This window comes from Corvus hawaiiensis, chromosome 27, assembly GCF_020740725.1.
Source record: "Corvus hawaiiensis isolate bCorHaw1 chromosome 27, bCorHaw1.pri.cur, whole genome shotgun sequence".
Lineage (NCBI taxonomy): Eukaryota > Metazoa > Chordata > Aves > Passeriformes > Corvidae > Corvus > Corvus hawaiiensis.
In genome coordinates, this window is record NC_063239.1 from 2,145,517 (window position 1) to 2,172,987 (window position 27,471).

At 50.9% G+C, this 27,471-nt stretch overlaps 1 protein-coding gene across 2 annotated transcripts in view; it reads right to left on the reverse strand.

Moving 5' to 3' along the window:
* The window catches only part of XPO7 (exportin 7), a 73,659-nt gene that overhangs the window by 1,853 nt on the left and 44,335 nt on the right, over positions 1-27,471 (reverse strand). For both annotated transcript variants that reach the window (XM_048287297.1, XM_048287296.1), the window contains exons 16-26: positions 26,848-26,928; positions 26,023-26,086; positions 23,118-23,226; positions 19,875-19,981; positions 14,403-14,491; positions 13,550-13,657; positions 10,777-10,859; positions 9,567-9,781; positions 5,474-5,612; positions 1,929-2,089; positions 7-105 (exon numbers count right to left, since the gene is read on the reverse strand). In XM_048287297.1, the coding sequence (XP_048143254.1) occupies positions 7-105; positions 1,929-2,089; positions 5,474-5,612; positions 9,567-9,781; positions 10,777-10,859; positions 13,550-13,657; positions 14,403-14,491; positions 19,875-19,981; positions 23,118-23,226; positions 26,023-26,086; positions 26,848-26,928 (1,255 nt within the window). The remainder of the gene's footprint in view (positions 1-6; positions 106-1,928; positions 2,090-5,473; positions 5,613-9,566; positions 9,782-10,776; positions 10,860-13,549; positions 13,658-14,402; positions 14,492-19,874; positions 19,982-23,117; positions 23,227-26,022; positions 26,087-26,847; positions 26,929-27,471) is intronic.

A 27,471-nucleotide genomic window follows, 5' to 3' on the forward strand; every position in this document is an offset into this window, starting at 1 on the left:
CGCTACCTTCTCGTTGAGCAGGATGAGGCCGAGCAGAGGCCGGGACATGGACCACTGGTTCCTGCAGTCCTCGAAGATGATGATGTTCAGCACCGTCGAGAGCATCTGGGATAGGGAAAGGAGGGTTAAAGGCAGCCCTTCCATCCCATCCCATCCCATCCCATCCCATCCCATCCCATCCCATCCCATCCCATCCATCCCGTCCCATCCCGTCCCGTCCCGTCCCATCCCATCCCATCCCATCCCATCCCATCCCATCCCATCCTGTCCCGTCCCATCCCATCCCAGCTCCCTCCCTGCCCTGGGAGCTGGGAATCACCTGGGATGCTCCTGGAACAGAGCTCTGAGCACTGGGAATCAGGGAATTCAGGCTGGAGGGACAGGACAGGGGAGTGACTTCGTAAGAGGGTGGGATATCGGGAAAAATCCTTCCCTGGAGGGTGGGGAGGGGCTGGGATGGAATTCCCAAAGGAAAAGCTGTGGCTGCCCCATCCCTGGAAGTGTCCAAGGCCACGCTGGAGCAGCCTGGGATAGCAGAAGATTCCCAGGGGGTGGGATGGGATATTTCAGGTCTCTCCCACCCAAGCCATTCCATGATTCCACGGATCCAACCACCTGCCCAGCACTGCCAAGGCCACGTCAGGGACAAGAGGAGGATCTGGAGCCTCCATGAGCTGCTGGAGGCTTCCCTGAGGTGCTGGGAGCTGCTGGAGTGGTGATTCCTGACACATCCCAAGGCATCCACGGGAATATTGCCCCATCTCCACCTAAACTGGTGTTTAAATACCTTGGGAATCTCTTCATCCTTCCCTGAGTTTCCTTCCACAGCCACCTCAGGCTGAAGCCAGGATCTAACCTGGGCTTGGAAGACGAGATTCCTCTTTTTAGCCTCAGAAAACTCAGCCTGCATCCCAAAAAAAAGCCGGATGCACCGGCGAGGGGGGAACAAAACTCCCTTTTCCCACACGGGAATGGTGCTGCCGCTGCTGAGCACCAGGGGAGAGCACCAGAACTGCATTCCCTTAAAAAAAAAAACAGGGAAAAGCCCATTTTTTGGGCAGTCCAACTGCTGTTCCTTGGGATCAGCAAAACCTTGGAGCAAGGCTTGGAATTGCACCTGAGGAGAGGTGGAATGCTGGCAAAAAACAACTCCCTGTTTATCCCAAAAAACGATTCCCTGTTTCTCCTGTTTATCCCTGAAAACAACTCCGTTTCTCCCGTTTATCCCAGAAAACAACTCCCTGTTTCTACTCTTTATCCCAAAAAAAAAAGCTCCCTGCTTATCCCAAAATACAACTCCCTGTTTATCCCAAAAAACGACTCCCTGTTTCTCCCGTTAATCCCAGAAAACAACTCCCTGTTTCTACTGTTTATCCCAAAAAAAAAGCTCCCTGCTTATCCCGAAATACAACTCCCCGTTTATCCCAAAAACCAACTCCGTTTCTCCCGTTTATCCCAGCAAACAACTCCCTGTTTCTCCCGTTTATCCCAAAAACCAATTCCCTGTTTCTCCTGTTTATCCCAAAAACCAACTCCCTGTTTCTCCCATTTATCCCAAAAACCAGCTCCCTGTTTCTCCCATTTATCCCAGAAAACAACTCCCTCTTTCTCCCGTTTATCCCAAAATCCAATCCCTGTTTCTCCCGTTTATCCCAGAAAACAACTCCCCGTTTATCCCATAAAACAACTCCCTGTTTCTCCTGTTTATCCCAGCAAACAGCTCCCTGTTTCTCCCGTTTATCCCAAAAACCAATTCCCTGTTTCTCCTGTTTATCCCAAAAACCAACTCCCTTTTTCTCCCGTTCATCCCAAAAACCAACTCCCTGCTTCTCCCGTTTCTCCCAGCAAACACTTCCTTGCTGCAGAGCAGGGAAGAGGCAGGCTTGGCGCGCTGAAATGCCAGCTTTTCCCGGGAATTGGGGCGCTACCTGCTGGATCATCTCCGGGTGCTGCTGCATGATGTGCAGGAAGCGGTCGCTCTCCTGGGCCAGCGGCGTCGTTCTCTTCTTGGTGCTGCGGGACAGTTGCTTGAAGAGATAAGTGACGATGTGGTCCAGGCAGGAGCAGCAGCCCGTGCAAACCATGGTGTCTGTGGGAACAGGGAAAATCCCCAGGTTGGGATGCTGCTGGAAAAGCTCCCGGGAAGCGTCGGCGTTTATTGGGGTCGTTGGTGTTTGTTGGGGTTGTTGGAGTTGTTGGAGTTGTTGGTGTTTGTTGGGGTTTGTTGGTGTTTGTTGGGGTTTGTTGGGGTTTGTTGGGGTTTGTTGGGGTTGTTGGTGTTTGTTGGGGTTTGTTGGGGTTTGTTGGTGTTTGTTGGTGTTTGTTGGGGTTGTTGGAGTTGTTGGTGTTTGTTGGGGTTTGTTGGTGTTTGTTGGGGTTTGTTGGTGTTTGTTGGAGTTGTTGGTGTTTGTTGGGGTTGTTGGTGTTTGTTGGGGTTGTTGGTGTTTGTTGGGGTTTGTTGGGGTTTGTTGGGGTTGTTGGTGTTTGTTGGGGTTTGTTGGAGTTGTTGGTGTTTGTTGGTGTTTGTTGGGGTTGTTGGTGTTTGTTGGGGTTGTTGGTGTTTGTTGGGGGTTGTTGGGGTTTGTTGGGGTTTGTTGGTGTTTGTTGGTGTTTGTTGGGGTTTGTTGGGGTTGTTGGTGTTTGTTGGGGTTTGTTGGGGTTTGTTGGGGTTTGTTGGTGTTTGTTGGGGTTTGTTGGGGTTTGTTGGGGTTGTTGGTGTTTGTTGGGGTTTGTTGGGGTTTGTTGGGGTTTGTTGCGGTTTGTTGGGGTTTGTTGGTGTTTGTTGGGGGTTGTTGGGGGTTGTTGGGGTTGTTGGGGTTGGTGTTTGTTGGGGTTGTTGGTGTTTGTTGGTGTTTGTTGGGGTTGTTGGTGTTTGTTGGGGTTGTTGGTGTTTGTTGGGGGTTGTTGGGGTTTGTTGGGGTTTGTTGGGGTTTGTTGGTGTTTGTTGGGGTTTGTTGGGGTTTGTTGGGGTTTGTTGGTGTTTGTTGGGGTTTGTTGGGGTTTGTTGGGGTTGTTGGGGTTTGTTGGGGTTTGTTGGGGTTTGTTGGGGTTTGTTGGGGTTTGTTGGGGTTTGTTGGGGTTTGTTGGGGTTTGTTGGGGTTTGTTGGGGTTTGTTGGGGTTGTTGGTGTTTGTTGGTGTTTGTTGGTGTTTGTTGGTGTTTGTTGGGGTTTGTTGGGGTTTGTTGGGGTTTGTTGGGGTTTGTTGGGGTTTGTTGGGGTTTGTTGGGGTTGTTGGTGTTTGTTGGGGTTTGTTGGGGTTTGTTGGGGTTTGTTGCGGTTTGTTGGGGTTTGTTGGGGTTTGTTGGGGGTTGTTGGGGGTTGTTGGGGTTGTTGGGGTTTGTTGGGGTTGTTGGTGTTTGTTGGGGGTTGTTGGGGTTTGTTGGGGTTTGTTGGGGTTTGTTGGTGTTTGTTGGGGTTTGTTGGGGTTTGTTGGGGTTTGTTGGGGTTTGTTGAGGTTTGTTGGGGTTTGTTGAGGTTTGTTGGGGTTGTTGGGGTTTGTTGGGGTTTGTTGGGGTTTGTTGGGGTTTGTTGGGGTTTGTTGGGGTTTGTTGGGGTTTGTTGGGGTTTGTTGGTGTTTGTTGGGGTTTGTTGGGGTTTGTTGGGGTTTGTTGGGGTTGTTGGTGTTTGTTGGTGTTTGTTGGTGTTTGTTGGGGTTTGTTGGGGTTTGTTGGGGTTTGTTGGGGTTTGTTGGGGTTTGTTGGGGTTTGTTGGGGTTGTTGGTGTTTGTTGGGGTTTGTTGGTGTTTGTTGGGGTTGTTGGTGTTTGTTGGTGTTTGTTGGGGTTGTTGGTGTTTGTTGGGGTTGTTGGTGTTTGTTGGGGGTTGTTGGGGTTTGTTGGGGTTTGTTGGGGTTTGTTGGTGTTTGTTGGGGTTTGTTGGGGTTTGTTGGGGTTTGTTGGTGTTTGTTGGGGTTGTTGGGGTTTGTTGGGGTTTGTTGGGGTTTGTTGGTGTTTGTTGGGGTTTGTTGGGGTTTGTTGGGGTTGTTGGGGTTTGTTGGGGTTTGTTGGTGTTTGTTGGTGTTTGTTGGGGTTTGTTGGGGTTTGTTGGGGTTTGTTGGGGTTTGTTGGTGTTTGTTGGGGTTTGTTGGGGTTTGTTGGGGTTTGTTGGGGTTGTTGGTGTTTGTTGGTGTTTGTTGGTGTTTGTTGGGGTTTGTTGGGGTTTGTTGGGGTTTGTTGGGGTTTGTTGGGGTTTGTTGGAGTTGTTGGGGTTTGTTGGTGTTTGTTGGGGTTTGTTGGAGTTGTTGGTGTTTGTTGGGGTTTGTTGGGGTTGTTGGTGTTTGTTGGTGTTTGTTGGTGTTTGTTGGTGTTTGTTGCTGTTTGTTGGGGTTTGTTGGGGTTTGTTGGGGTTTGTTGGGGTTTGTTGGGGTTTGTTGGTGTTTGTTGGGGTTTGTTGGTGTTTGTTGGTGTTTGTTGGTGTTTGTTGGGGTTTGTTGGAGTTGTTGGTGTTTGTTGGGGTTTGTTGGTGTTTGTTGGGGTTTGTTGGGGTTGTTGGTGTTTGTTGGTGTTTGTTGGGGTTTGTTGGTGTTTGTTGGGGTTTGTTGGGGTTGTTGGTGTTTGTTGGGGTTTGTTGGGGTTTGTTGGGGTTTGTTGGGGTTTGTTGGGGTTGTTGGTGTTTGTTGGTGTTTGTTGGAGTTGTTGGTGTTTGTTGGGGTTTGTTGGTGTTTGTTGGGGTTTGTTGGAGTTGTTGGAGTTGTTGGAGTTGTTGGTGTTTGTTGGGGTTTGTTGGGGTTTGTTGGGGTTTGTTGGGGTTTGTTGGTGTTTGTTGGGGTTGTTGGGGTTTGTTGGGGTTTGTTGGGGTTTGTTGGGGTTTGTTGGGGTTTGTTGGGGTTTGTTGGGGTTTGTTGGGGTTTGTTGGGGTTTGTTGGGGTTTGTTGGGGTTGTTGGGGTTTGTTTGTTCAGGGATCAGCCCGAGTTCCTCCCTGAGAGGAGGGTGAAGAAAATTCTGGGAGAATTGGGAATGTTAAGCCTGGAATGTTCAGGCTGGAGGGGTTTAACTGTGGCCTGAAGGGAGGTGGAATTAAAAGGGAGAGAGGTTGTTTATAGGGATGGGATACACGGAATGCCAGAGGGCAGGGATGGATGGGATTTTGGGAAGGAATTCCTGGCTGGGATGGAATTCCCAGAGGAAAATCCGTGGCTGCTCCATCCCTGGAAGTGTCCAAGGCCAGCTTGGAGCACCCTGGGATCGTGGAAGGAGTCCCTGGGATTGGAACTGGATGGGCTTTAAGGCCCCCCCCAGCCCAAACCATTCCAGGATTCCCTGATCCTACAAATGGTTCCGTTTGGAAGGGATCAGCGCTGGGGTCACCGCTCCAACCTCTCCCTCTCCACAATTCCAGCTTTTCCCAGAGATGGAACTCCCCCACCTGCTCTCCCAGTTTGATGTTTGACCTCAAACTCTCCACTCAGAGCACCGGAATCTCCTCCCACTTCCAACCCGAATCCCTGAGGGCCCCGGGAGAGCAGCAGGAGTTACCGAGCGCCGTGAGCCCCTCGGAGATGGAGGACAGGATGTACATGATCACGTGGGGCTCCAGGCTGGCGATGAAGTTCATGTGGTCCTGGGTGAGAACTTCCAGCAGGGAATAGTAGGACTGGCTGAGCTTGGGATAATCCTGTGGGAAAAGGAGGGAAAAATCCAGTTTTAAGGACTTGTGGAAGCACCTTGGATTCCTAAATCCAGCCTCTCGTGAATCCCCTGGAATGTGCTGATGAATGTCATGGGAAGAACAAATCAACCTCTCTTCCCAGAATATTCCAACGGATTTCCCACCTTTTCTTCTCTCCCAACAAACCATTCCATGCTGTTCCCAGTGCTGCTCTATCCAATCGTTTTTCCCGCTGTTTGTTTTCCTGGGGACAGGATGGGCTCTCTGAATTCCCAAAAATCACCCTGAGGAAGGGCCACACACCTTCCCCATCTCCCAGCACTCCTGGGATTCTTCCAAAGGGTTCCCAGCTCCAGAGCTCTGTGTTTCCAGCTCTGGCCATATAAATATCCCAAGAAATTAAACCAGGAACGTGCTGGATGCAGCCAGAGGTGGCACAAATCCCTTCACATCCCGGTAATAAGGATTGGGAGGAAAACTTGCTGCCCTCTCTCCTTGATTTTGGAATGATGACAGGAATTATTCCTTGGAATTGCTTTTCCAGGCAGGATTGTGCTGATGGGAGTGACAGGGCTTGGGAGCAGGGTTCCATGGAGATCCCAGCCCGCAGGGAAGCACAAACCTCGCTCCAGGATGCGGGGTTTGGATAAAGGAGCTCCAGGAGAGCTGGAGAGGGATTTGGGACGAGGGATGGAGGGAGCAGCACCCAGGGAATGGCTTCCCAGTGGAAAAGGGGAGATTTAGGTGGGATATTGGGAAGGAATTCCTGGCTGGGAGGGTGGTGAGAGGCTGGAATGGATTTCCCTGGAGATGCCCCCTCCCTGTAAGTGTCCAAGGGATAACCTGGGATAGTGGGAGGCATCCAAGGCAGAGGGGGAGGGAATGGGATGGGATTTAAAACCCATCCCAACCAAAATCCTGGGAATTATTTGCACGATGCCTTTCCAACCCTCACCCACAGCAGGTGGGAATGGGATGAGATTTAAAACCCATCCCAAGAGAAATCTTGGGAATTATTTCTGTGGTGCCTCTCCAAGCATCACCCAGACCCCACATCACAAATCCCTCCATCCCTGCAATCTCTGCATTCCCTGTTCATGCTCCAGCCTTTCCTGGGATGCTCCCAATCCCTCGGTGTAGGAACCCAGAGTGCCGAGAATATTTCTCTGCCTGTTTTTAAGGGTTTTTACCCCCCTGAACAACGCTGGTTTAGCTTCAAACTTTGGAAAAAATTAGCAACAGTCAGACAAGAACTGGAAAATGCAGAGGTGGGAATGAGGTGATGGACGACGATGGGAGATTGGCACAGGGTGGAAAATTTAGAGGTTTTGGGCTTCTCTTTGTAGTAAAGAGATGAGAGTAAAAAAGATCCAAGTGGAGGATTGTTGTTGTTCTCTAAACCTTCTTCTCCTTCTTCTACCACTCCACGTTCTGCAGTAAAAGTGGTTTGGGATGATTGGATAGAGAATTCCGCAGTTCCTGCCCGTGTTACTGAATAACGGGTAGGAAAGTGAAAATAATGCACGTTTTTAGTAACTATTGGTTAAAATATCTTTAAAAGGCTGTGTAAATCTTGATAATTGGACTCATTCCTACTTTCCTTCCTTCCATGCTGTACCTGGGTCACGCTGGTGGCTCTGTTCCTCTGATAAGACTCAATAAAGAACTCTCTGGAAGCACTGAAACTCCAGGAAAAGTCTTGGCTTATCTTTGAAACTCTTTGCAAGGATTTCAGTAAATTCTCTCCCATCAGGAGGGATTTGATTTAGGGCACGGCTCGGTGTCACCTCACCTCGTGTCATAGGTCAACAAGCTGAGTCTCAGAAGTGATGTTCTTCCTGTATGACCTGACAGAACCTATCAGCGGCCAGTTTGAACGTGGACAATTCTCTGAGCCACGTAAAGTTGTGACCCCCTCTGTGATCCACACTTAAGAATAAACAAGCCCCCCCAGCTCTCTCTCGGTTCCAGCGCTGGGACAGGTGGCTGCGGGGCCCGAGTGGGGGCCAGCGGGCCCGGCTCAGGCCAGGCCGGGCCAGGCCACGGCTCCAGGATGACCCCCCCAGCAGGGCTGTGGTAGCCAGAGCGGCTCGGAATGCCCCCTCCTCTCCACTGCCATAAGCCACATTCCAGCTGCAAGGCCGAGGTGAGATTGACCCTTTTATTGCTGTGAAGAGCTGAAAACCTGAGGGAGGAGAAAGAGGAGATGCTTAAAGCTGAAATTCTGTTGTGAAGCTATGATATATCTGGGGGGTGGAGTGTTCAGCTCGTGAGCAAAAGCACCTGCGCTGAGATAGGCAGATGCTGACGCAGCTGTAATTCCATGAGAAGTTTGGACAGGGAGAGATGGAAGCAATGAGGACTTTTGCTCCAAATGGGAAAGGAGAAAACCTCAGCTCCTAGAGGTGGACCTGATGAGGACTTTGGCTCCAAACAGGAAAGGAAAAAACCTCAGCTCCTAGAGATGCTCCCAGAGATAGTCCTAGAGATGAAGATGAGGAAGACCCTTTGCTCCCAGGGAAGGAGAAGGGCCTCTGTTCTTAGAGATGAAATGCTCCCAGAGATGGGTGAAGAGAACTTTTGTTTCTGAACGGCTCAACCTTAAAACTGTACCCCAAAACCTTCGAGAGTGGACCCTCGAAAGCAGTTGTGGGAAAAGCTGCGAGTCGGGGGAAGGGACTCACATGCGAGCAGAGACTCCTCTTCCTAAATGGACTGAACAATATTTGGAAGTGGGCGGCTGTCTCGTTGTGATAATGTTTTCACAGCACGAGCAAGAAGAGACTTCTCTTTCTAAATGGGCTGAACAAGGTTATTATGGATGTGGTAAACAGACTGAACATCTCCAGGGTTGTCTTTTTCCATTGTCAGTGGGAGAAGGGAGGAAGGCGGGGGGAGGAGGAGAGTTCTGAAGGTGTGGTGTAATTTTTTTTCCCTCTTTTAGGTCTGTTCATAAACTTCTTTCTATTCTTTCAGGTTTGGTGGCTGCTTTTTTTCTCCTAATTCTTATCTCACAGAAGATAAACAGTAATGAGTATTTCGGACCAAACCACGACACCTTGGGATGCTCCCAATCCCTCGGGAAGCTCCCAATCCCTTGGGATGCTCCCAATCCCTGGGGAATCTCCCAATCCCTGGGGAATCTCCCAATCCCTGGGAAGCTCCCAATCCCTGGGGGAGCTCCCAATCCCTGGGGGAGCTCCCAATCCCTGGGAATCTCCCAGTCTCTAGGGAAGCTCCCAATCCCTCGGGAAGCTCCCAATCCCTCGAGAAGCTCCCAATCCCTGGGGAATCTCCCAATCCCTGGGAAGCTCCCAATCCCTGGGGAATCTCCCAATCCCTGGGGAATCTCCCAATCTCTAGGGAAGCTCCCAATCCCTTGGAAAGCTCCCAATCCCTGGGAATCTCCCAATCCCTGGGAATCTCCCAATCCCTAGGGAAGCTCCCAATCCCTCGAGAAGCTCCCAATCCCTCGGGATGCTCCCAATCCCTCGAGAAGCTCCCAATCCCTGGGGAATCTCCCAATCCCTGGGAAGCTCCCAATCCCTTGGGATGCTCCCAGTCCCTCGAGAAGCTCCCAATCCCTGGGGGAGCTCCCAATCCCTGGGGATGCTCCCAATCCCTCGGGATGCTCCCAGTCCCTGGGAATCTCCCAATCCCCGGGGAATCTCCCAATCCCTGGGAATCTCCCAATCCCTTGGAAAGCTCCCACTCCCAATCCCTTGGAAAGCTCCCAATCCCTGGGGAAGCTCCCAATCCCTGGGGAATCTCCCAATCCCTGGGGATGCTCCCAATCCCTCGGGATGCTCCCAGTCCCTGGGAATCTCCCAATCCCCGGGGAATCTCCCAATCCCTGGGAATCTCCCAATCCCTTGGAAAGCTCCCAATCCCTGGGGAAGCTCCCAATCCCTGGGGAATCTCCCAATCCCTGGGAATCTCCCAGTCCCTGGGGCAGCTCACCAGGAGGTCGCTGTGGGGGATGGAGAGCAGCAGTTTGATGAAGGTTTGCAGGGCGTTGTCCAGGGCGTCGTCCCCGTAGAGGCGGAAGACGCCGAAGTTGACGTAGCTGCCGCTGAGCGCCGCCTTCAGCATGGAGAAGCAGATGGAGATTCCCTTCAGCTTCAGGGCGTAGACCTGATCCTTCGGGACCTCTCCCAGCGTCAGGATGCGATTCCCTGCGCGCACCGGGACGGGAGCGGGGTCAGCATTCCAGCGGCCGCATCCCAACCCGCGTTCCTGGGATCCCCTCCCTCCAGGGTGCGGGGAGGTTGTGAGGATTTAGCCCCAAGGGAGGGTTCAGGGCCTGGTTCCAGGGAAAAGTCAGGCTCTGCAGGGTAAGGGGGAATGGACTTAAGCGGAAAGATGGGAAATTTGGGAGGGAAAAATGGGTTTTTTGGAAAAAATTCCTCCCTATGATGGAGGTGGAGTTGGGATTCCAGTGGTTGTATCCCAACCCATCTTCCCAGGGTTCCTCTCCTTCAGGGGGCAGGGAAGTGAAAGGGGAGTGAGGAGTGGGTGAAGGTTCCAAGGATTTATGGCCAGGGAAAAGTCAGGCTCTGCAGGATAAGGGGGAACAGCCTTAAGCTGAAAAATGGGAAATTCAGATGGATTTGGGGAAAAAATTCCTCCCTGTGAGGGTGGTGAGGGCTGGGATGGAATTCCCAGAGCAGCTGTGGCTGCCCCTGGATCCCTGGAAGTGCCCAAAGCCAGGTTGGGATACTCTGGGATAGCGGAAGGTGTTGGGATTGGAAGTGGATGGGATTTAAGATCCTCCCAATCCAAACCATCCTGGAATTCTCCAGCACAACTTTGGATCAGATGGGATATTGGGAAGTGATCCCTGGCTGGGCTGGAATTCCCAGAGAATTCCACATCCCTGGAAGTGTCCAAGGAACAACCCAGCACAGTGGAACCCTGCCCATGGATATTTACAGTCTCTTCCAACCCAAACATTCCATGACTTTCCTAGGAACCACGGCAGAACCCAATCCCACGTGGGAACAGGCAACCCCGAGGACGGGAATGTTCCTCCCTGTCCCCTGGGGCTGCCAACTCCTTCCCTGTTTCCCTGGTTTTTCCCTGCCCACCCTGAGCTTCCAGCAGCTCCCAGGGTATCCAGGGTGTGTCCATGGATGCCTCCAGGGCAGCTGCAGGCCCTGGCATCGCTCACCGTACGTCGTGATCATCTTGCTGGTCTCCCGGAAAAGCAGGATCCCGTTGGGAGAGGACACATCGAACTGCAGCCGTTGGGATCTACGGGAAAACAGGGAATGGTCAGAGCCACCGGACTGATCCAGGGGCTGGGAGAGCTGGGAATGTTCACCTGGAGAAGGGAAGGATCCAGGGACACCTCCGAGCCCCTGGCAGGGCCTAAAGGGGCTCTGTAGATACAAAAATGCTGCTAGTGAGGATTTTCTTGCTATTTTCTAAGTCCGTGAGAGACTTTTCTCTCTCACAGAAGAGGTAGCAGGGAATGTAAACACCCAAGCCACCTGCAACCTTGGAAAGTCTTGTTTATGGTAGAGTAGAAAAATATTTTGACAATGGATTTTTTAGGATTTTAGCCAATCACCCCAAGGGGCTGATCCTTAGTTCAAATAGATTATGAAGAAAAAAGTCCATAAAAGAGTTTGTAAAATAATTAAATAAATCAATCTTGCTGCACAATTCCTGCCTGCTGGATCTTCTCCTCCTCCTCCTCTCTACGGCTGCGGGACACGGTGATGCACCCTGGGGCCCAGGCCTGTGGTTAATGGGGCTCCAGGAGAGCTGGAGAGGGACTGGGGACAAGGCCTGGAGGGACAGGACCCAGGGAATGGCTTCAAAGTGACAGAAGAACGGCTTAGATGGGATATTGGGAAGGAATTCCTGGCTGGGATGGAATTCCCAGAGCAGCTGTGGCTGCCCCTGGATCCCTGGAAGTGCCCAAGGCCGGGCTGGATTAACACGGGACAGTGGGAGGTGTCCCTGTCCCTGCCATGGGATGGCATTTAAGCTCTTTCCAACCCAAACCATCCCAGGATTCAGTGAATTCCAAACTGCAGCTCCAACACCCCTGGGAATAAAACGGGAGCGACCATTCCAGGAGCTGCTGCTCCTGGGACTCCCTGATCCCAGGGCTGCTCCCAGAGTTCCCCACAGCGCCCTGGGCTGGTGGAGAATCCTGTTGGACACAGGCACAGGGGACAGGAGCTGTGCTGGCACACCAGGAGGGGCCTGCATCCCTGGGATCTCGGGAATATTCCGGCTTTGGGGCTGGAAATGCTGCCCTGGCAGAGCAACACCAACATCCTGGGAGCAGCCCAGGCTCGCCGACAGCTCCAAGAATTCCAAGCCGGGCATTTTTTCCCCTCCAGTGGCTCCAGCTCCCAAGTGAAAGGCAGAGAGCAGCCCTGGGCACCTCTGGAATAAATCGCTGGATGATTTCCAGCCGGGATTGCATCCCAAAGATGCAGCCTGCCAGGATGGATTCCCAACAGCTGGAATCTCAACCTCGTGTCCCTTCCCACCGGAGCCAGAGCATCCTCCTGACAACATTCCAAATTATCCCACACAGATCCCTCCCTGCTGGAAGAACAAAGGCTCATCCCAAGGGATACAGGGCACCCCCAATTCCCTCTGGACTGATCCCAAGGGATACAGGGCACCCCCAATTCCCTCTGGATTGATCCCAAGGGATACAGGACACCTCCAATTCCCTCTGGATTGATCCCAAGGGATACAGGGCACCCCCAATTCCCTCTGGACTGAACCCAAGGGATACAGGACACCCCCAATCCCCTCTGGATTGATCCCAAGGGATACAGGACACCCCCAATCCCCTCTGGATTGATCCCAAGGGATACAGGCACCCCAATTCCCTCTGGATTGATCCCAAGGGATACAGGACACCCCCAATTCCCTCTGGATTGATCCCAAGGGATACAGGCACCCCAATTCCCTCTGGACTGAACCCAAGGAATACAGGGCACCCCCAATTCCCTCTGGATTGATCCCAAGGGATACAGGACACCCCCAATCCCCTCTGGACTGAACCCAAGGGATACAGGACACCCCCAATCCCCTCTGGATTGATCCCAAGGGATACAGGGCACCCCCAATTCCCTCTGGATTGATCCCAAGGGATACAGGGCACCCCCAATTCCCTCTGGATTGATCCCAAGGGATACAGGACACCCCCAATTCCCTCTGGATTGATCCCAAGGGATACAGGGCACCCCCAATTCCCTCTGGATTGATCCCAAGGGATACAGGACACCTCCAATTCCCTCTGGATTGATCCCAAGGGATACAGGCACCCTAATTCCAGAGGGATATGGGCACCCCCAATTCCCTCTGGATTGATCCCAAGGGATACAGGACACCCCCAATTCCCTCTGGATTGATCCCAAGGGATACAGGGCACCCCTAATTCCCTCTGGATTGATCCCAAGGGATACAGGACACCTCCAATTCCCTCTGGACTGAACCCAAGGGATACAGGCACCCCAATTCCAGAGGGATATGGGCACCCCCAGTTCCCTCTGGATTGATCCCAAGGGATACAGGACACCCCCAATCCCCTCTGGGCTGGAAGGGAAGCTCCCTTCATTCCAGCTCCAAATCCAAGCAGCTTCCAGGGAAAACAAGGTTCCTTTGGGAATAAGAAGATTTTAAGAATGAAATGAAGAGTTTCCTGCCACTTGGAAATGGAAACATCCAGGGCTGATGGATTGCAGCTCTGAATCCCAAATGTGGGATTGGCTTCCCTGTAAACCATTCCCAGTTTTCCACTCCTTGTTCCCCTTTTAGAGCAGCAAAAGATGGGAAGAAAGAAAACAAAACCAGGCAGCAACAGCCACACGAGGCAACAACCACACACCCACAGAGGGGCAGAATCAGCTTTAAATCCCTTCCAAGCTGAACAATTCAATGAAATCCCAGATTTTTGGGGATGTTCCTACCTGTTATGGACCAGCTCAGCCATGAGTTTGAGGACAGGGGTGGTGCAGGCTGGGTCGTGGTACCAGAGCTCGATGGCTCGCTGCAGGATGGGCATGTAGGAGGGGTAACTGCCAGGGAAAGCTAAGGAATTCCCAGCTTTTCAAGGCCAAAAATTCCCTGGAAAAGGAATTTTCTGTGAGCACTGCAAAGCAGGTTCATCAATAGGCTCGGGTAAGGACGCTGGGATCTGCTCTCCTTGAATCGTTGTTGTTTTATCCCAGACCAAAGAGAGGGTAATAAAAATCAGGATGAAATCCTTGAAGGCTCAAAGACAAAAATCCCAATTTTTTAAGGCCAACCAGAAGTCAGAAAGGTTTTTTTTGGAAGGAGAGGGAAACCCCGAGGATCTGCCAGTGCCTGACCTTCAGCAGGCACGGAGCAGTTGGAATGGCTGCGTGTTCTCAGCAAAAGGACGCGGATTCCTCGGGAAAAGGACGCGGATTCCTCGGGAAAAGGACGCGGATCCCAGCGCTCCAGGGAGCGAGAGGAAACGCTCTGGGAGCTGCTGGGATGTATCCGTGCAAAGCTCTGCCATGCATCCATGGAAAGCTTTGTGTTTTCCAGGTCAGGCCTGGAAAAACCCCAGCAATTCCTGGGGGAGCAGCTTTTTGGGATAACTCGGGAGCAGAGCGAGGCCGAGCTGCTGCAGGGCTCGGGAAAAGGACTCCGAGTCCTCTGGAAACAAAGGGGAAGGCCCGGCCAGGGAATTCCCAGGGCAAAGGGGATGGTTGGAGGCATCCCCTGAGGGATGGGAGGTTGAGGGCTTTGGGAATGTTTGGGAATGTCTGGGAATGTCTGGGAATGCAAGGATACATCCACTCGAAGAGCATCATGAAGCTGGTCTTGGCGTTGAAGGCGAAGGCGATGCCGCGCAGGTCCCGCACCAGCCCCACCAGGGTTCTCTGGGGGCACAAAAGGGTTAAAGCATCAGCGAGGGAGAGCGAAAGGGAATAAAATAGAAAAAAAGTAGAATGGAATGGAATAGAATACAATAGAATAGAATAGAATAAAATTAAATAGAATAGAATAAAATAGAGTAAAATAGAACAGAACAAAATAGAACAAAATAGAATGGAATAGAATGGAATGGAATGGAATGGAATGGAATGGAATAGAATGGAATGGAATGGAATAAAATAGAATGGAATGGAATAGAATAAAATAAAATAAAATAAAATAGAATAGAGTAGAAAAAAATAGAATGGAATAGAATAGAATACAGTAGAAAAGAATAAAATGAAATAGAATAGAATAAAATGGAAGAGAACAAAATAGAATAAAAGAGAATAGAATAGAGTAGAATAGAATAGAATAGAATGGAATGGAATAGAATGGAATGGAATAGAATAGAATAAAATAAAATAGAGTAAAATAGAATAGAATAGAAAAAAATAGAAAAAATAGAATAAAATAGAATAAAATAAAAGAATAGAATACAATAGAATAAAATGAAATAGAACAGAACAAAATAGAATAAAATAGAATAGAATAGAGTGGAATGGAATGGAATGGAATAGAATACAATAGAGTAGAATAAAATAGAATGGAATGGAATAGAATAAAATGAAATAAAATACAAAAAAATAGAATGGAATAGAATAGAATACAATAGAATAGCATAAAATGAAATAGAATAGAATAAAATAGAGTAGAATAAAATAGAACAGAACAAAAGAGAATAAAATAGAATAGAATAAAAGAGAATAGAATAGAATAGAATAGAATAGAATGGAATGGAATGGAATGGAATAAAATAAAATAAAATAGAGTAAAACAGAAGAGAATAGAATAGAAAAAAATAGAAAAAATAGAATAAAATACAATAAAATAAAATAAAAGAATAGAATACAATAGAATAAAATGAAATAGAACAGAACAAAATAGAATAAAAGAGAATAGAATAGAGTGGAATGGAATGGAATGGAATAAAATAAAATAAAATAAAATAAAATAGAGTAAAATAGAAGAGAAAAAATAGAAAAAAATTAGAAAAAAATAGAAAAAACAGAATAAAATAGAATAGAACAGAATAGAATAGAAAAATAGAAAAAATAGAATAAAATAAAATAGAATAGAATAAAATAAAAGAATAGAATAGAATAGAAGAGAATAAAATAGAATAAAATAGAATAAAATAGAATAGCATAAAATATAGTAAAATAGAATAGAATAGAGTAGAATAAATAGAATGGAATGGAAAAAAATAAAATAAAATAGAATAGAATAGAGTAAAATAGAATAGAATAAAATAGAATAAAAGAGTAGAATAGAATAGAGTAGAATAGAACAGAATAGAATAAAATAAAATAGAATAAAATAGAATACAAGAGAATAGAATACAATAGAATGGAATAAAATAGAATAGAATAAAATAGAATAAAATGTAATAAGTACAAAAATATTATAAAATATAATAAATGAAATAAAATATATCATAAAATACAAGAAAATGTGTTAAAGATAATTCAAATAAAATATAAGAAAATATACAAAAGAGAATAAAATAGAATAAATACAAAAATAAAATAAAATAAAATATACAAAATAGAATAAAATAGAATAAAAGAAAAGAGAATAAAATAAAATAGAATAAAATAAAATGTAAGGAATACAAAAATATAATAAATAAAATGTAATATCATAAAGTACAAGAAAATAGATTAAAGCATAATTAAAATAAAATATCAGAAAAAATACAAAATAGAATAAAATAGAATAAAATATAATAAATACAAAAATAAAATAAAATAAATAAAATATAATAAAATACACAAAATAGATTAAAATAGAATAAAATGGAATAAAATAGAACAGAATAGAATAAAATAAAAAAAAAGTAATCAAATAAAACAGAACAAAATAGAATAGGATGGAAAATATATAAATAGAATAAAACAAAATCAGTATAAAAATAGAATAAAATATAATCAATAAAATAGAATGCAGTAAAAGATAAAAATAGAATAAAAGATAAGAAAATAGATGAAAACATAATAAAAGAAAATATGAAAACCAGATTCAAATAGAATAGAATAAAATAGAATTTCATCAAATGTCATAAAATAAACCAAAATAAAATCTAATAAAATAAACTCTAATATAAGAAAAGAAGTAAAATAAAATAGAATAAAATGTAATAAAATAAAAAAGAACAAACTACCATAAACTACCCTACAATAAAACAGAACAAAATAAAATCTAATAAATAAAATATAATAAAAGAAATAAAATAAAAATAGCAAAAAATGTAATAAAACACAATAAAATACAATAAAATAGAATAAAATAAAGTCGAATGAAATAAATATGAATTTAATAAAACAGAATAAAATAGAATAGAATAGAATAAAATAGGAGAAAACAAATAAAATAGAATAAAATTAAATAAAATAAATAAAATAAATAAAATAAAATAAAGTAAAATACAATACAATAAAATAGAATAATAGAATAAATAAAATGGAATAGAATAGAATAAAATAAAATAAAATAAATAGAATAAAATAAAATAAATTTTAAAAATAAAGTAAATAAAATAAATAAATAAAGTACAATACAATACAATGAAATAAAATAAAACAGAATAGAATAAAATAAAATAAATAAATAAAATAAATAAATAAAGTACAATACAATACAATGAAGTAAAATAAAACAGAAAAGAATAAAATAAAATAAATAAATAAAATAAATAAATAAAGTACAATACAATACAATGAAATAAAATAAAACAAAATAAAAAAATAAAATAAAATAAATAAAATACAATAGAATACAATAAAATAGAATAATAAAAATAAAATACCATAAAAAAAATTAAAATACAATAAAAGAAAAATAAATAAATAAAATACAATAAAATAGAAATAAATAAATAAAATAAAAACAAATAAATAAAATACAATAAAATACAATAAAATACAATTAATAAAACCAAATCCAATAAACTAAAAATAACAAAAATAAACTACAATAAAATAAAACCAAATCAATCAAATACAATCCAATAAAAATCCAATCAAATCCCATCAAACACCAAAAAAATCGGGATTTGTTCCCCCCCTCTGTGCTCCCCCTGTGCCCCCGCCCAGCCCCGGGAAGGCCCCGAGGGCACCGGGGGGGCACCAGGGGGGCACCAGGGGGGGCAGAGCAGGGGCAGGGCAGGGGCAGAGCAGGGGCAGAGCAGGGGCAGGGCAGGGGCAGGGCAGGGGCAGAGCAGGGGCAGGGCAGGGGCAGAGCAGGGGCAGAGCAGGGGCAGAGCAGGGGCAGAGCAGGGGCAGGGCAGGGGCAGAGCAGGGGCAGGGCAGGGGCAGAGCAGGGGCAGGGCAGGGGCAGGGGCAGAGCAGGGGCAGGGCAGGGGCAGAGCAGGGGCAGGGCAGGGGCAGGGCAGGGGCAGAGCAGGGGCAGAGCAGGGGCAGAGCAGGGGCAGGGCAGGGGCAGGGCAGGGGCAGGGCAGGGGCAGGGCAGGGGCAGAGCAGGGGCAGGGCAGGGGCAGGGCAGGGGCAGAGCAGGGGCAGAGCAGGGGCAGAGCAGGGGCAGGGCAGGGGCAGAGCAGGGGCAGAGCAGGGGCAGGGCAGGGGCAGGGGCAGAGCAGGGGCAGGGCAGGGGCAGAGCAGGGGCAGAGCAGGGGCAGGGCAGGGGCAGGGCAGGGGCAGAGCAGGGGCAGGGGCAGAGCAGGGGCAGGGCAGGGGCAGGGCAGGGGCAGGGCAGGGGCAGAGCAGGGGCAGGGGCAGAGCAGGGGCAGGGCAGGGGCAGGGCAGGGGCAGGGGCAGAGCAGGGGCAGGGCAGGGGCAGGGCAGGGGCAGGGCAGGGGCAGGGGCAGAGCAGGGGCAGGGCAGGGGCAGGGCAGGGGCAGGGCAGGGGCAGGGGCAGAGCAGGGGCAGGGCAGGGGCAGGGCAGGGGCAGAGCAGGGGCAGAGCAGGGGCAGGGCAGGGGCAGAGCAGGGGCAGGGCAGGGGCAGGGCAGGGGCAGGGCAGGGGCAGAGCAGGGGCAGAGCAGGGGCAGAGCAGGGGCAGGGCAGGGGCAGGGCAGGGGCAGGGCAGGGGCAGGGGCAGAGCAGGGGCAGAGCAGGGGCAGGGGCAGGGCAGGGGCAGGGCAGGGGCAGAGCAGGGGCAGAGCAGGGGCAGAGCAGGGGCAGGGCAGGGGCAGAGCAGGGGCAGGGCAGGGGCAGGGCAGGGGCAGGGCAGGGGCAGAGCAGGGGCAGAGCAGGGGCAGAGCAGGGGCAGGGCAGGGGCAGAGCAGGGGCAGGGCAGGGGCAGGGGCAGGGCAGGGGCAGGGCAGGGGCAGGGCAGGGGCAGGGGCAGGGCAGGGGCAGGGCAGGGGCAGGGCAGGGGCAGAGCAGGGGCAGAGCAGGGGCAGGGCAGGGGCAGAGCAGGGGCAGAGCAGGGGCAGGGCAGGGGCAGGGCAGGGGCAGGGGCAGAGCAGGGGCAGGGCAGGGGCAGGGCAGGGGCAGGGCAGGGGCAGAGCAAGGGCAGGGCAGGGGCAGGGCAGGGGCAGAGCAGGGGCAGGGCAGGGGCAGGGCAGGGGCAGAGCAGGGGCAGGGGCAGAGCAGGGGCAGGGCAGGGGCAGGGCAGGGGCAGAGCAGGGGCAGAGCAGGGGCAGGGCAGGGGCAGAGCAGGGGCAGAGCAGGGGCAGGGGCAGGGCAGGGGCAGGGCAGGGGCAGGGCAGGGGCAGGGGCAGGGCAGGGGCAGGGCAGGGGCAGGGGCAGGGGCAGGGCAGGGGCAGAGCAGGGGCAGGGCAGGGGCAGAGCAGGGGCAGGGCAGGGGCAGGGCAGGGGCAGAGCAGGGGCAGAGCAGGGGCAGGGCAGGGGCAGAGCAGGGGCAGAGCAGGGGCAGAGCGGGGGCAGGGCAGGGGCAGAGCAGGGGCAGGGCAGGGGCAGGGCAGGGGCAGAGCAGGGGCAGAGCAGGGGCAGAGCAGGGGCAGAGCAGGGGCAGGGCAGGGGCAGGGCAGGGGCAGAGCAGGGGGGGCAGAGCAGGGGCAGAGCAGGGGCAGAGCGGGGGCAGGGCAGGGGCAGGGCAGGGGCAGGGCAGGGGCAGAGCAGGGGCACGGCAGGGGCAGAGCAGGGGCAGAGCAGGGGGGGCAGGGCAGGGGCAGAGCAGGGGCAGGGCAGGGGCAGGGCAGGGGCAGGGCAGGGGCAGAGCAGGGGGTAGCGGGGTCGGGGATGGGGCTGGGGGCAGCGAGGGGGGCAGCGAGGGGGCAGCGAGGGGGCAGCGAGGGGGCAATGAGGGGGCAGCGAGGGGGCAGCGAGGGGGCAATGAGGGGGCAGCGGGGCCGGGCCGGGCTCACCTTGGCCTCCTGCTCGTTGAAGGAGTTGGTGCTGAACATCTGCGCCACCGTCTCGAAGGCTGCGGTGAGCGGCAGCATGAACTGCTCGTACTGATCCTCGTCCTCACCTGCGGGCACAGCGGGCACGGCGTGGGCATGGGAATGGGGTGGGAGTGGGGTGGGAATGGGCATGGGAATGGGGCATGGGAATGGGGCATGGGCATGGGAATGGGAATGGGCATGGGAATGGGGCATGGGAATGGGAATGGGCATGGGAATGGGGCATGGGAATGGGGCATGGGAATGGGGCATGGGAATGGGCATGGGCATGGGCATGGGAATGGGGCATGGGAATGGGGCATGGGAATGGGCATGGGCATGGGCATGGGAATGGGGCATGGGAATGGGCATGGGCATGGGAATGGGAATGGGGCATGGGAATGGGAATGGGCATGGGCATGGGAATGGGGTGGGAATGGGCATGGGAATGGGGCATGGGAATGGGGCATGGGCATGGGCATGGGCATGGGAATGGGAATGGGCATGGGAATGGGGCATGGGAATGGGCATGGGCATGGGAATGGGAATGGGCATGGGCATGGGAATGGGGTGGGAATGGGCATGGGAATGGGGCATGGGCATGGGCATGGGCATGGGCATGGGAATGGGAATGGGCATGGGAATGGGGCATGGGAATGGGGCATGGGAATGGGCATGGGCATGGGAATGGGCATGGGAATGGGCATGGGGCATGGGAATGGGCATGGGAATGGGCATGGGGCATGGGAATGGGCATGGGCATGGGAATGGGGTGGGAATGGGCATGGGAATGGGGCATGGGAATGGGGCATGGGAATGGGAATGGGCATGGGAATGGGCATGGGAATGGGCATGGGGCATGGGAATGGGCATGGGAATGGGGCATGGGAATGGGGCATGGGAATGGGAATGGGCATGAGAATGGGCATGGGGCATGGGAATGGGCATGGGAATGGGGCATGGGAATGGGGCATGGGAATGGGAATGGGCATGGGAATGGGCATGGGAATGGGCATGGGCATGGGCATGGGGCATGGGAATGGGGCATGGGAATGGGCATGGGAATGGGGCATGGGAATGGGAATGGGGCATGGGAATGGGAATGGGAATGGGAATGGGCATGGGCATGGGAATGGGGCATGGGAATGGGCATGGGAATGGGCATGGGCATGGGAATGGGCATGGGAATGGGCATGGGAATGGGGCATGGGCATGGGAATGGGCATGGGAATGGGGCATGGGAATGGGGCATGGGAATGGGGCATGGGAATGGGAATGGGGCATGGGAATGGGAATGGGCATGGGAATGGGGCATGGGAATGGGAATGGGCATGGGCATGGGAATGGGGCATGGGAATGGGCATGGGAATGGGGCATGGGAATGGGGCATGGGCATGGGCATGGGAATGGGCATGGGAATGGGCATGGGGCATGGGAATGGGCATGGGAATGGGGCATGGGAATGGGGCATGGGCATGGGAATGGGAATGGGCATGGGAATGGGGCATGGGAATGGGCATGGGCATGGGAATGGGCATGGGAATGGGCATGGGAATGGGAATGGGCATGGGCATGGGAATGGGGTGGGAATGGGCATGGGAATGGGGCATGGGAATGGGGCATGGGCATGGGCATGGGCATGGGCATGGGAATGGGAATGGGCATGGGAATGGGGCATGGGCATGGGCATGGGCATGGGAATGGGCATGGGCATGGGAATGGGCATGGGAATGGGAATGGGAATGGGGCATGGGAATGGGGCATGGGAATGGGCATGGGGCATGGGAATGGGAATGGGCATGGGAATGGGCATGGGAATGGGGCATGGGAATGGGAATGGGGCATGGGAATGGGAATGGGAATGGGAATGGGCATGGGCATGGGAATGGGCATGGGAATGGGGCATGGGAATGGGAATGGGCATGGGCATGGGAATGGGGCATGGGAATGGGAATGGGCATGGGCATGGGAATGGGCATGGGAATGGGGCATGGGAATGGGAATGGGCATGGGCATGGGGCATGGGAATGGGCATGGGAATGGGAATGGGCATGGGCATGGGAATGGGCATGGGAATGGGGCATGGGAATGGGAATGGGAATGGGCATGGGAATGGGAATGGGCATGGGCATGGGGCATGGGAATGGGCATGGGCATGGGAATGGGCATGGGAATGGGGCATGGGAATGGGCATGGGAATGGGGCATGGGAATGGGAATGGGAATGGGCATGGGGCATGGGAATGGGCATGGGAATGGGGCATGGGAATGGGCATGGGAATGGGGCATGGGAATGGGAATGGGAATGGGCATGGGGCATGGGAATGGGCATGGGAATGGGGCATGGGAATGGGAATGGGAATGGGCATGGGCATGGGAATGGGCATGGGAATGGGCATGGCCCTGTTCCTGCAGGAAATGCCCCTTCTCCTGGGAATGGCCCTGTTCCTGGGAAATGCCCCTTTTCCTGTGGATTGATCCCAAACTTGGTGGGATGGGAAAATTGATCCCAAGTTTTGGAATGGGAAAATTGATTCCCAGTTTTGGAATGGGAAAATTGATTCCCAATTTTAGGACAGAAAATTTTATCCCCAGTTTTGGGATGGGAAAATTGATCCTCAAACTTGGTGGGATGGAAAATTGATCCCAAATTTTAGGATGGGAAAATTATCCCCAAGTCTTGGAATGGGAAAATGGATTCCCAGTTTTGGGATGGAAAAATTGATCCCAAATCTTGGGATGGGAAAAGTGATCCTGAACTTGGGATGGGAAAATTGATCCCAAATCTTTGGATGGAAAAATTTATCTCAAATTTTAGGATGGAAAATTTTATCCCCAGTTTTGGGATGGGAAAATTGATCCCAAACTTGGTGGGATGGAAAATTGATCCCCAAATTTTAGAATAGGAAAATTGATTCCCAATTTTGGTGGGATGGGAAAATTGATCCCCAAGTCTTGGAATGGGAAAACTGATTCCCAGTTTTGGGATGGGAAAATTGATCCCAAACTTGATGGGATGGAAAATTGATCCCAAATCTTGGGATGGAAAACTTGATCCTCAATTTCACCGGGATGTTCTCAGCATCAACCCCAATTCCCAAATCCTTTTCCTTCTCCCATTTGCGTTTTCCCATCCCAAATCCCTTCCTGGTGATGCTACGGCTCCCTAACCATCAGGATCCAGCTCCGAAAGGCTGGAATTGTGCTGGAATTCCCAAGAAAATACCTAAATCCACCATGAGCAGCCGTCCCAGGGCCGTGTAGAACGTGGTCCGACACCTCATGTCCGTCAGGTTGGATTGATTGTTGATTCCCAGGAAGGAAAAGTGCTCGCTCTGGAAAAGGAAAAACGGGATGGGTTGAGGAGGGAAAAGCCTCCCCCCACCACTCCAGGCTGGATGCAGGAAAAATTCCCTCATGGAAAAGGTGGTGAAGGGTTGGTACGGGGTGGCCTGGGCAGCAGGGAGTTGTTTTCCCTGGAAACGTTGGGAAAATGTGTGGATGTGGCACTGGGGGACACAGGGAATGGTGGTTGATCCTAAAGGGCTTTTCCAAGCTGGAAAATTTCGGGAAGCACCACCCTGAGCTGGCTCCTGGGGATGCCAAGCGGGTCCAGGGTTCTGGAATGGGCACCTGCAGCATTCCCGGAGCCACCAGAGGGCAACAGGAGCTGCAAATCCCGCTGTTCTCCCTCCCTCTGCAATTCCCGGCTGTGCCTCTGGAGCAGAGCAGGAATGTGCTCCTTTAGGGAATCCCTCAGGCTCATTCCCAGCTCTTCTCCAGGGAAAAATGGAATCCCAGACTGAACCCAGACTGTGAGAATGCCTGGAAACATCCCCTCATTCCAGCAGGGAATGCAAACCCTCTGGAAGTGCTGCTGGGAGCCCGAGGGCTCCAGTGCTGGGAACGTCCCGGAATGGAAATCCTGGAATGGTTTGGGTGGGAAGGGATCTGCAATCCCATCCTTCCACCAGCCCAGGCTGCTCCAAGCCCCATCCAGCCTGGCCTGGGAAATTTCCAGGGATGAATCTGGATTTAGTGGAGAGCAGATCCCACACGGATCCTTTGGGAATGGGAAGCGCCACCAAATCCCAGCCCCTCCAAACCCAGAAGTTTTAACCAAAAACCCCCAAACTTCCACAAAAATCCCATTTTCCAGAGGCTCCTCCAGCACCACGGAAGCACAGGGAGCTGGATCCACTTCCAAAGGGTATCCAGGTGTGGAATTCTCCCAGCTGGAAGGGCTGGGAATGAGCCAGGAAGGGAATGGGAAGCGCCACCAAATCCCAGCCCCTCCAAACCCAGAAATTTTAACCAAAAACCCCCAAACTTTCACAAAAATCCCATTTTCCAGAGGCTCCTCCAGCACCAGGGAAGCACAGGGAGCCGGATCAACTTCCAAAGGGTATCCAGGTGTGGAATTCTCGCAGGTGGAAGGGCTGGGAATGGGGCAGGAAGGGAATGGGAAGCGCCAACAAATCCCAGCCCCTCCAAACCCGAGAGTTTTAATGAAAACCCCCCAAACTTTCACAAAAATCCCATTTTCCAGAGGCTCCTCCAGCACCACGGAAGCACAGGGAGCCGGATCCAATTCCAAAGGGTATCCAGGTGTGGAATTCTCCCAGCTGGAAGGGCTGGGAATGAGCCAGGAAGGGAATGGGAAGCGCCACCAAATCCCAGCCCCTCCAAACCCAGTTTTAACCAAAAACCCCCAAACTTTCACAAAAATCCCATTTTCCAGAGGCTCCTCCAGCACCACAGAAGCACAGGGAGCCGGATCAACTTCCAAAGGGTGTGGGATTCTCCCAGCTGGGGATGCTGGAATTCCAAAGGGTATCCAGGTGTGGAATTCTCCCAGCTGGGGATGCTGGAAGGGCTGGGAATGAGCCAGGAAGGGAATGGGAAGCGCCACCAAATCCCAGCCCCTCCAAACCCGAGAGTTTTAATGAAAACCCCCCAAACTTTCACAAAAATCCCATTTTCCAGAAGCTCCTCCAGCACCACGGAAGTACAGGGAGCCGGATCCACTTCCAAAGGGTGTGGAATTCTCTCTGCTGGGGATGCTGGAAGGGCTGGGAATGAAGTAGGAAGGGAATGGGAAGCGCCACCAAATCCCAGCCCCTCCAAACCCAGAAGTTTTAACCAAAAACCCCCAAACTTTCACAAAAATCCCATTTTCCAGAGGCTCCTCCAGCACCAGGGAAGCACAGGGAGCCGGATCCAATTCCAAAGGGTATCCAGGTGTGGAATTCTCGCAGCTGGAAGGGCTGGGAATGGGGCAGGAAGGGAATGGGAAGCGCCAACAAATCCCAGCCCCTCCAAACCCGAGAGTTTTAATGAAAACCCCCCAAACTTTCACAAAAATCCCATTTTCCAGAGGCTCCTCCAGCACCACGGAAGCACAGGGAGCCGGATCCAATTCCAAAGGGTATCCAGGTGTGGAATTCTCCCAGCTGGAAGGGCTGGGAATGAGCCAGGAAGGGAATGGGAAGCGCCACCAAATCCCAGCCCCTCCAAACCCAGTTTTAACCAAAAACCCCCAAACTTTCACAAAAATCCCATTTTCCAGAGGCTCCTCCAGCACCACAGAAGCACAGGGAGCCGGATCAACTTCCAAAGGGTGTGGGATTCTCCCAGCTGGGGATGCTGGAATTCCAAAGGGTATCCAGGTGTGGAATTCTCCCAGCTGGGGATGCTGGAAGGGCTGGGAATGAGCCAGGAAGGGAATGGGAAGCGCCACCAAATCCCAGCCCCTCCAAACCCGAGAGTTTTAATGAAAACCCCCCAAACTTTCACAAAAATCCCATTTTCCAGAAGCTTCTCCAGCACCACGGAAGTACAGGGAGCCGGATCCACTTCCAAAGGGTGTGGAATTCTCTCTGCTGGGGATGCTGGAAGGGCTGGGAATGAAGTAGGAAGGGAATGGGAAGCGCCACCAAATCCCAGCCCCTCCAAACCCAGAAGTTTTAACCAAAAACCCCCAAACTTTCACAAAAATCCCATTTTCCAGAAGCCTCTCCAGCACCACGGAAGCACAGGGAGCCGGATCAACTTCCAAAGGGTATCCAGGTGTGGAATTCTCGCAGCTGGAAGGGCTGGGAATGGGGCAGGGAGGGAAGGGGAGCGCTCACCGTGTGATTGTTCAGCATGAACTGCACGGCGCTGAGCTTCACCAGCTTCCTCACGCTGCTGTAGGTGCAGGGAGGTCAAGGAAGAAACCCTGGAATTCCTGGAAAAAGACTTCCAGAGGCAGGCTGGAGGAAAGGGATTGTGCCTGGATTGCTCGAGAAATTTGGGATTCTCTTTGGTTTTTTCGAGGATAACCCAAGCTGGCCTTGGGGAGACCCCCAGTGAGCACCGGGGGAAAAACTGGGGTAGAACTTCTGGAATTTCTGGAAAAACTCGGGGTCTGGAACTTCTGGGACTTCTGGAAAACCAGGAGAGAGACTGGGATCTGCTCAATTCCAAAGGAATTCTGATCCACAATTAAAAAATCCCCACTCCAGCCACCCACTGGAATTCCTGGAAAAACACTTCCAGGGCCAGGCTGGAAGAAAGGGATCGTGCCTGGATGATTCAATAAATTGGGAATTCCCTTCTGGTTTTTCCAAGGATAACCCAAATTGTGCAAATCTCGGCTTGGGGAGACCCCCAGTGAAAAAGGGTCTGGAATTCTGGAATTTTTGGAACTTCTGGACTATTGTGGAAGTTTTGGACTTTCTGGAACGTCAGGAAAACCAGGAGAGAGACGGGGATCTGCTCAACTCCAAAGGAATTCGGATCCACAATTAAAACATCCCCACTCCAGCCACCCACCGGATGAGGCCTGGAGCCTCATCCCGCCCTCCTCATTCCCAAAAACTCCGGGGAAAAGCAGGAATGTGCAGGAACTTCCGCCTCCCTCGGCCCTGCTCCCAAGGGATCCCGAGGATCCAGGAGCTCTTCCCAAAGGATATCCAATGGAGAGGTCGTTGAGCAGCTGCAGCGTCTTGGAGGTGATGGGCTCGCAGCGGCCCCAGTACTTCAGGTTGGTGATGCTGCGGGAGAGCAAAGAGGGACGATCAGCGGGATGTGCCGGGATTCTGCCGGGATTTGTGGCGGATTTTGCCGGGATTCTGCCGGGAATTGTGGCGGATTTTGCCGGGATTCTGCCGGGATTTGTGGCGGATTTTGCCGGGATTCTGCCGGGAATTGTGGCGGATTTTGCCGGGATTCTGCCGGGAATTGTGGCGGATTTTGCCGCTTTTCCATCTCCCGCCAGCACCAGGGCACAGAATCCCTGAGCTCCCATCGGGCTGGCTGGAAAATGATCCTTTGGATAACCTCGGATGCCAAGGTGCCCCTGGAATTGTGTGGGATTGCCCCTGGAATTCCATGGGATTGCCTTTGGAATTCTGTGGGATTGCCCTTGGAATTCCATGGGATTGCCCTTGGAATTGTGTGGGATTGCCTTTGGAATTCTGTGGAATTGCCCCTGGAATTGTGTGGGATTGCCCCTGGAATTGTGTGGGATTGCCCCTGGAATTCCATGGGATTGCCTTTGGAATTCCATGGGATTGCCCCTGGAATTGTGTGGGATT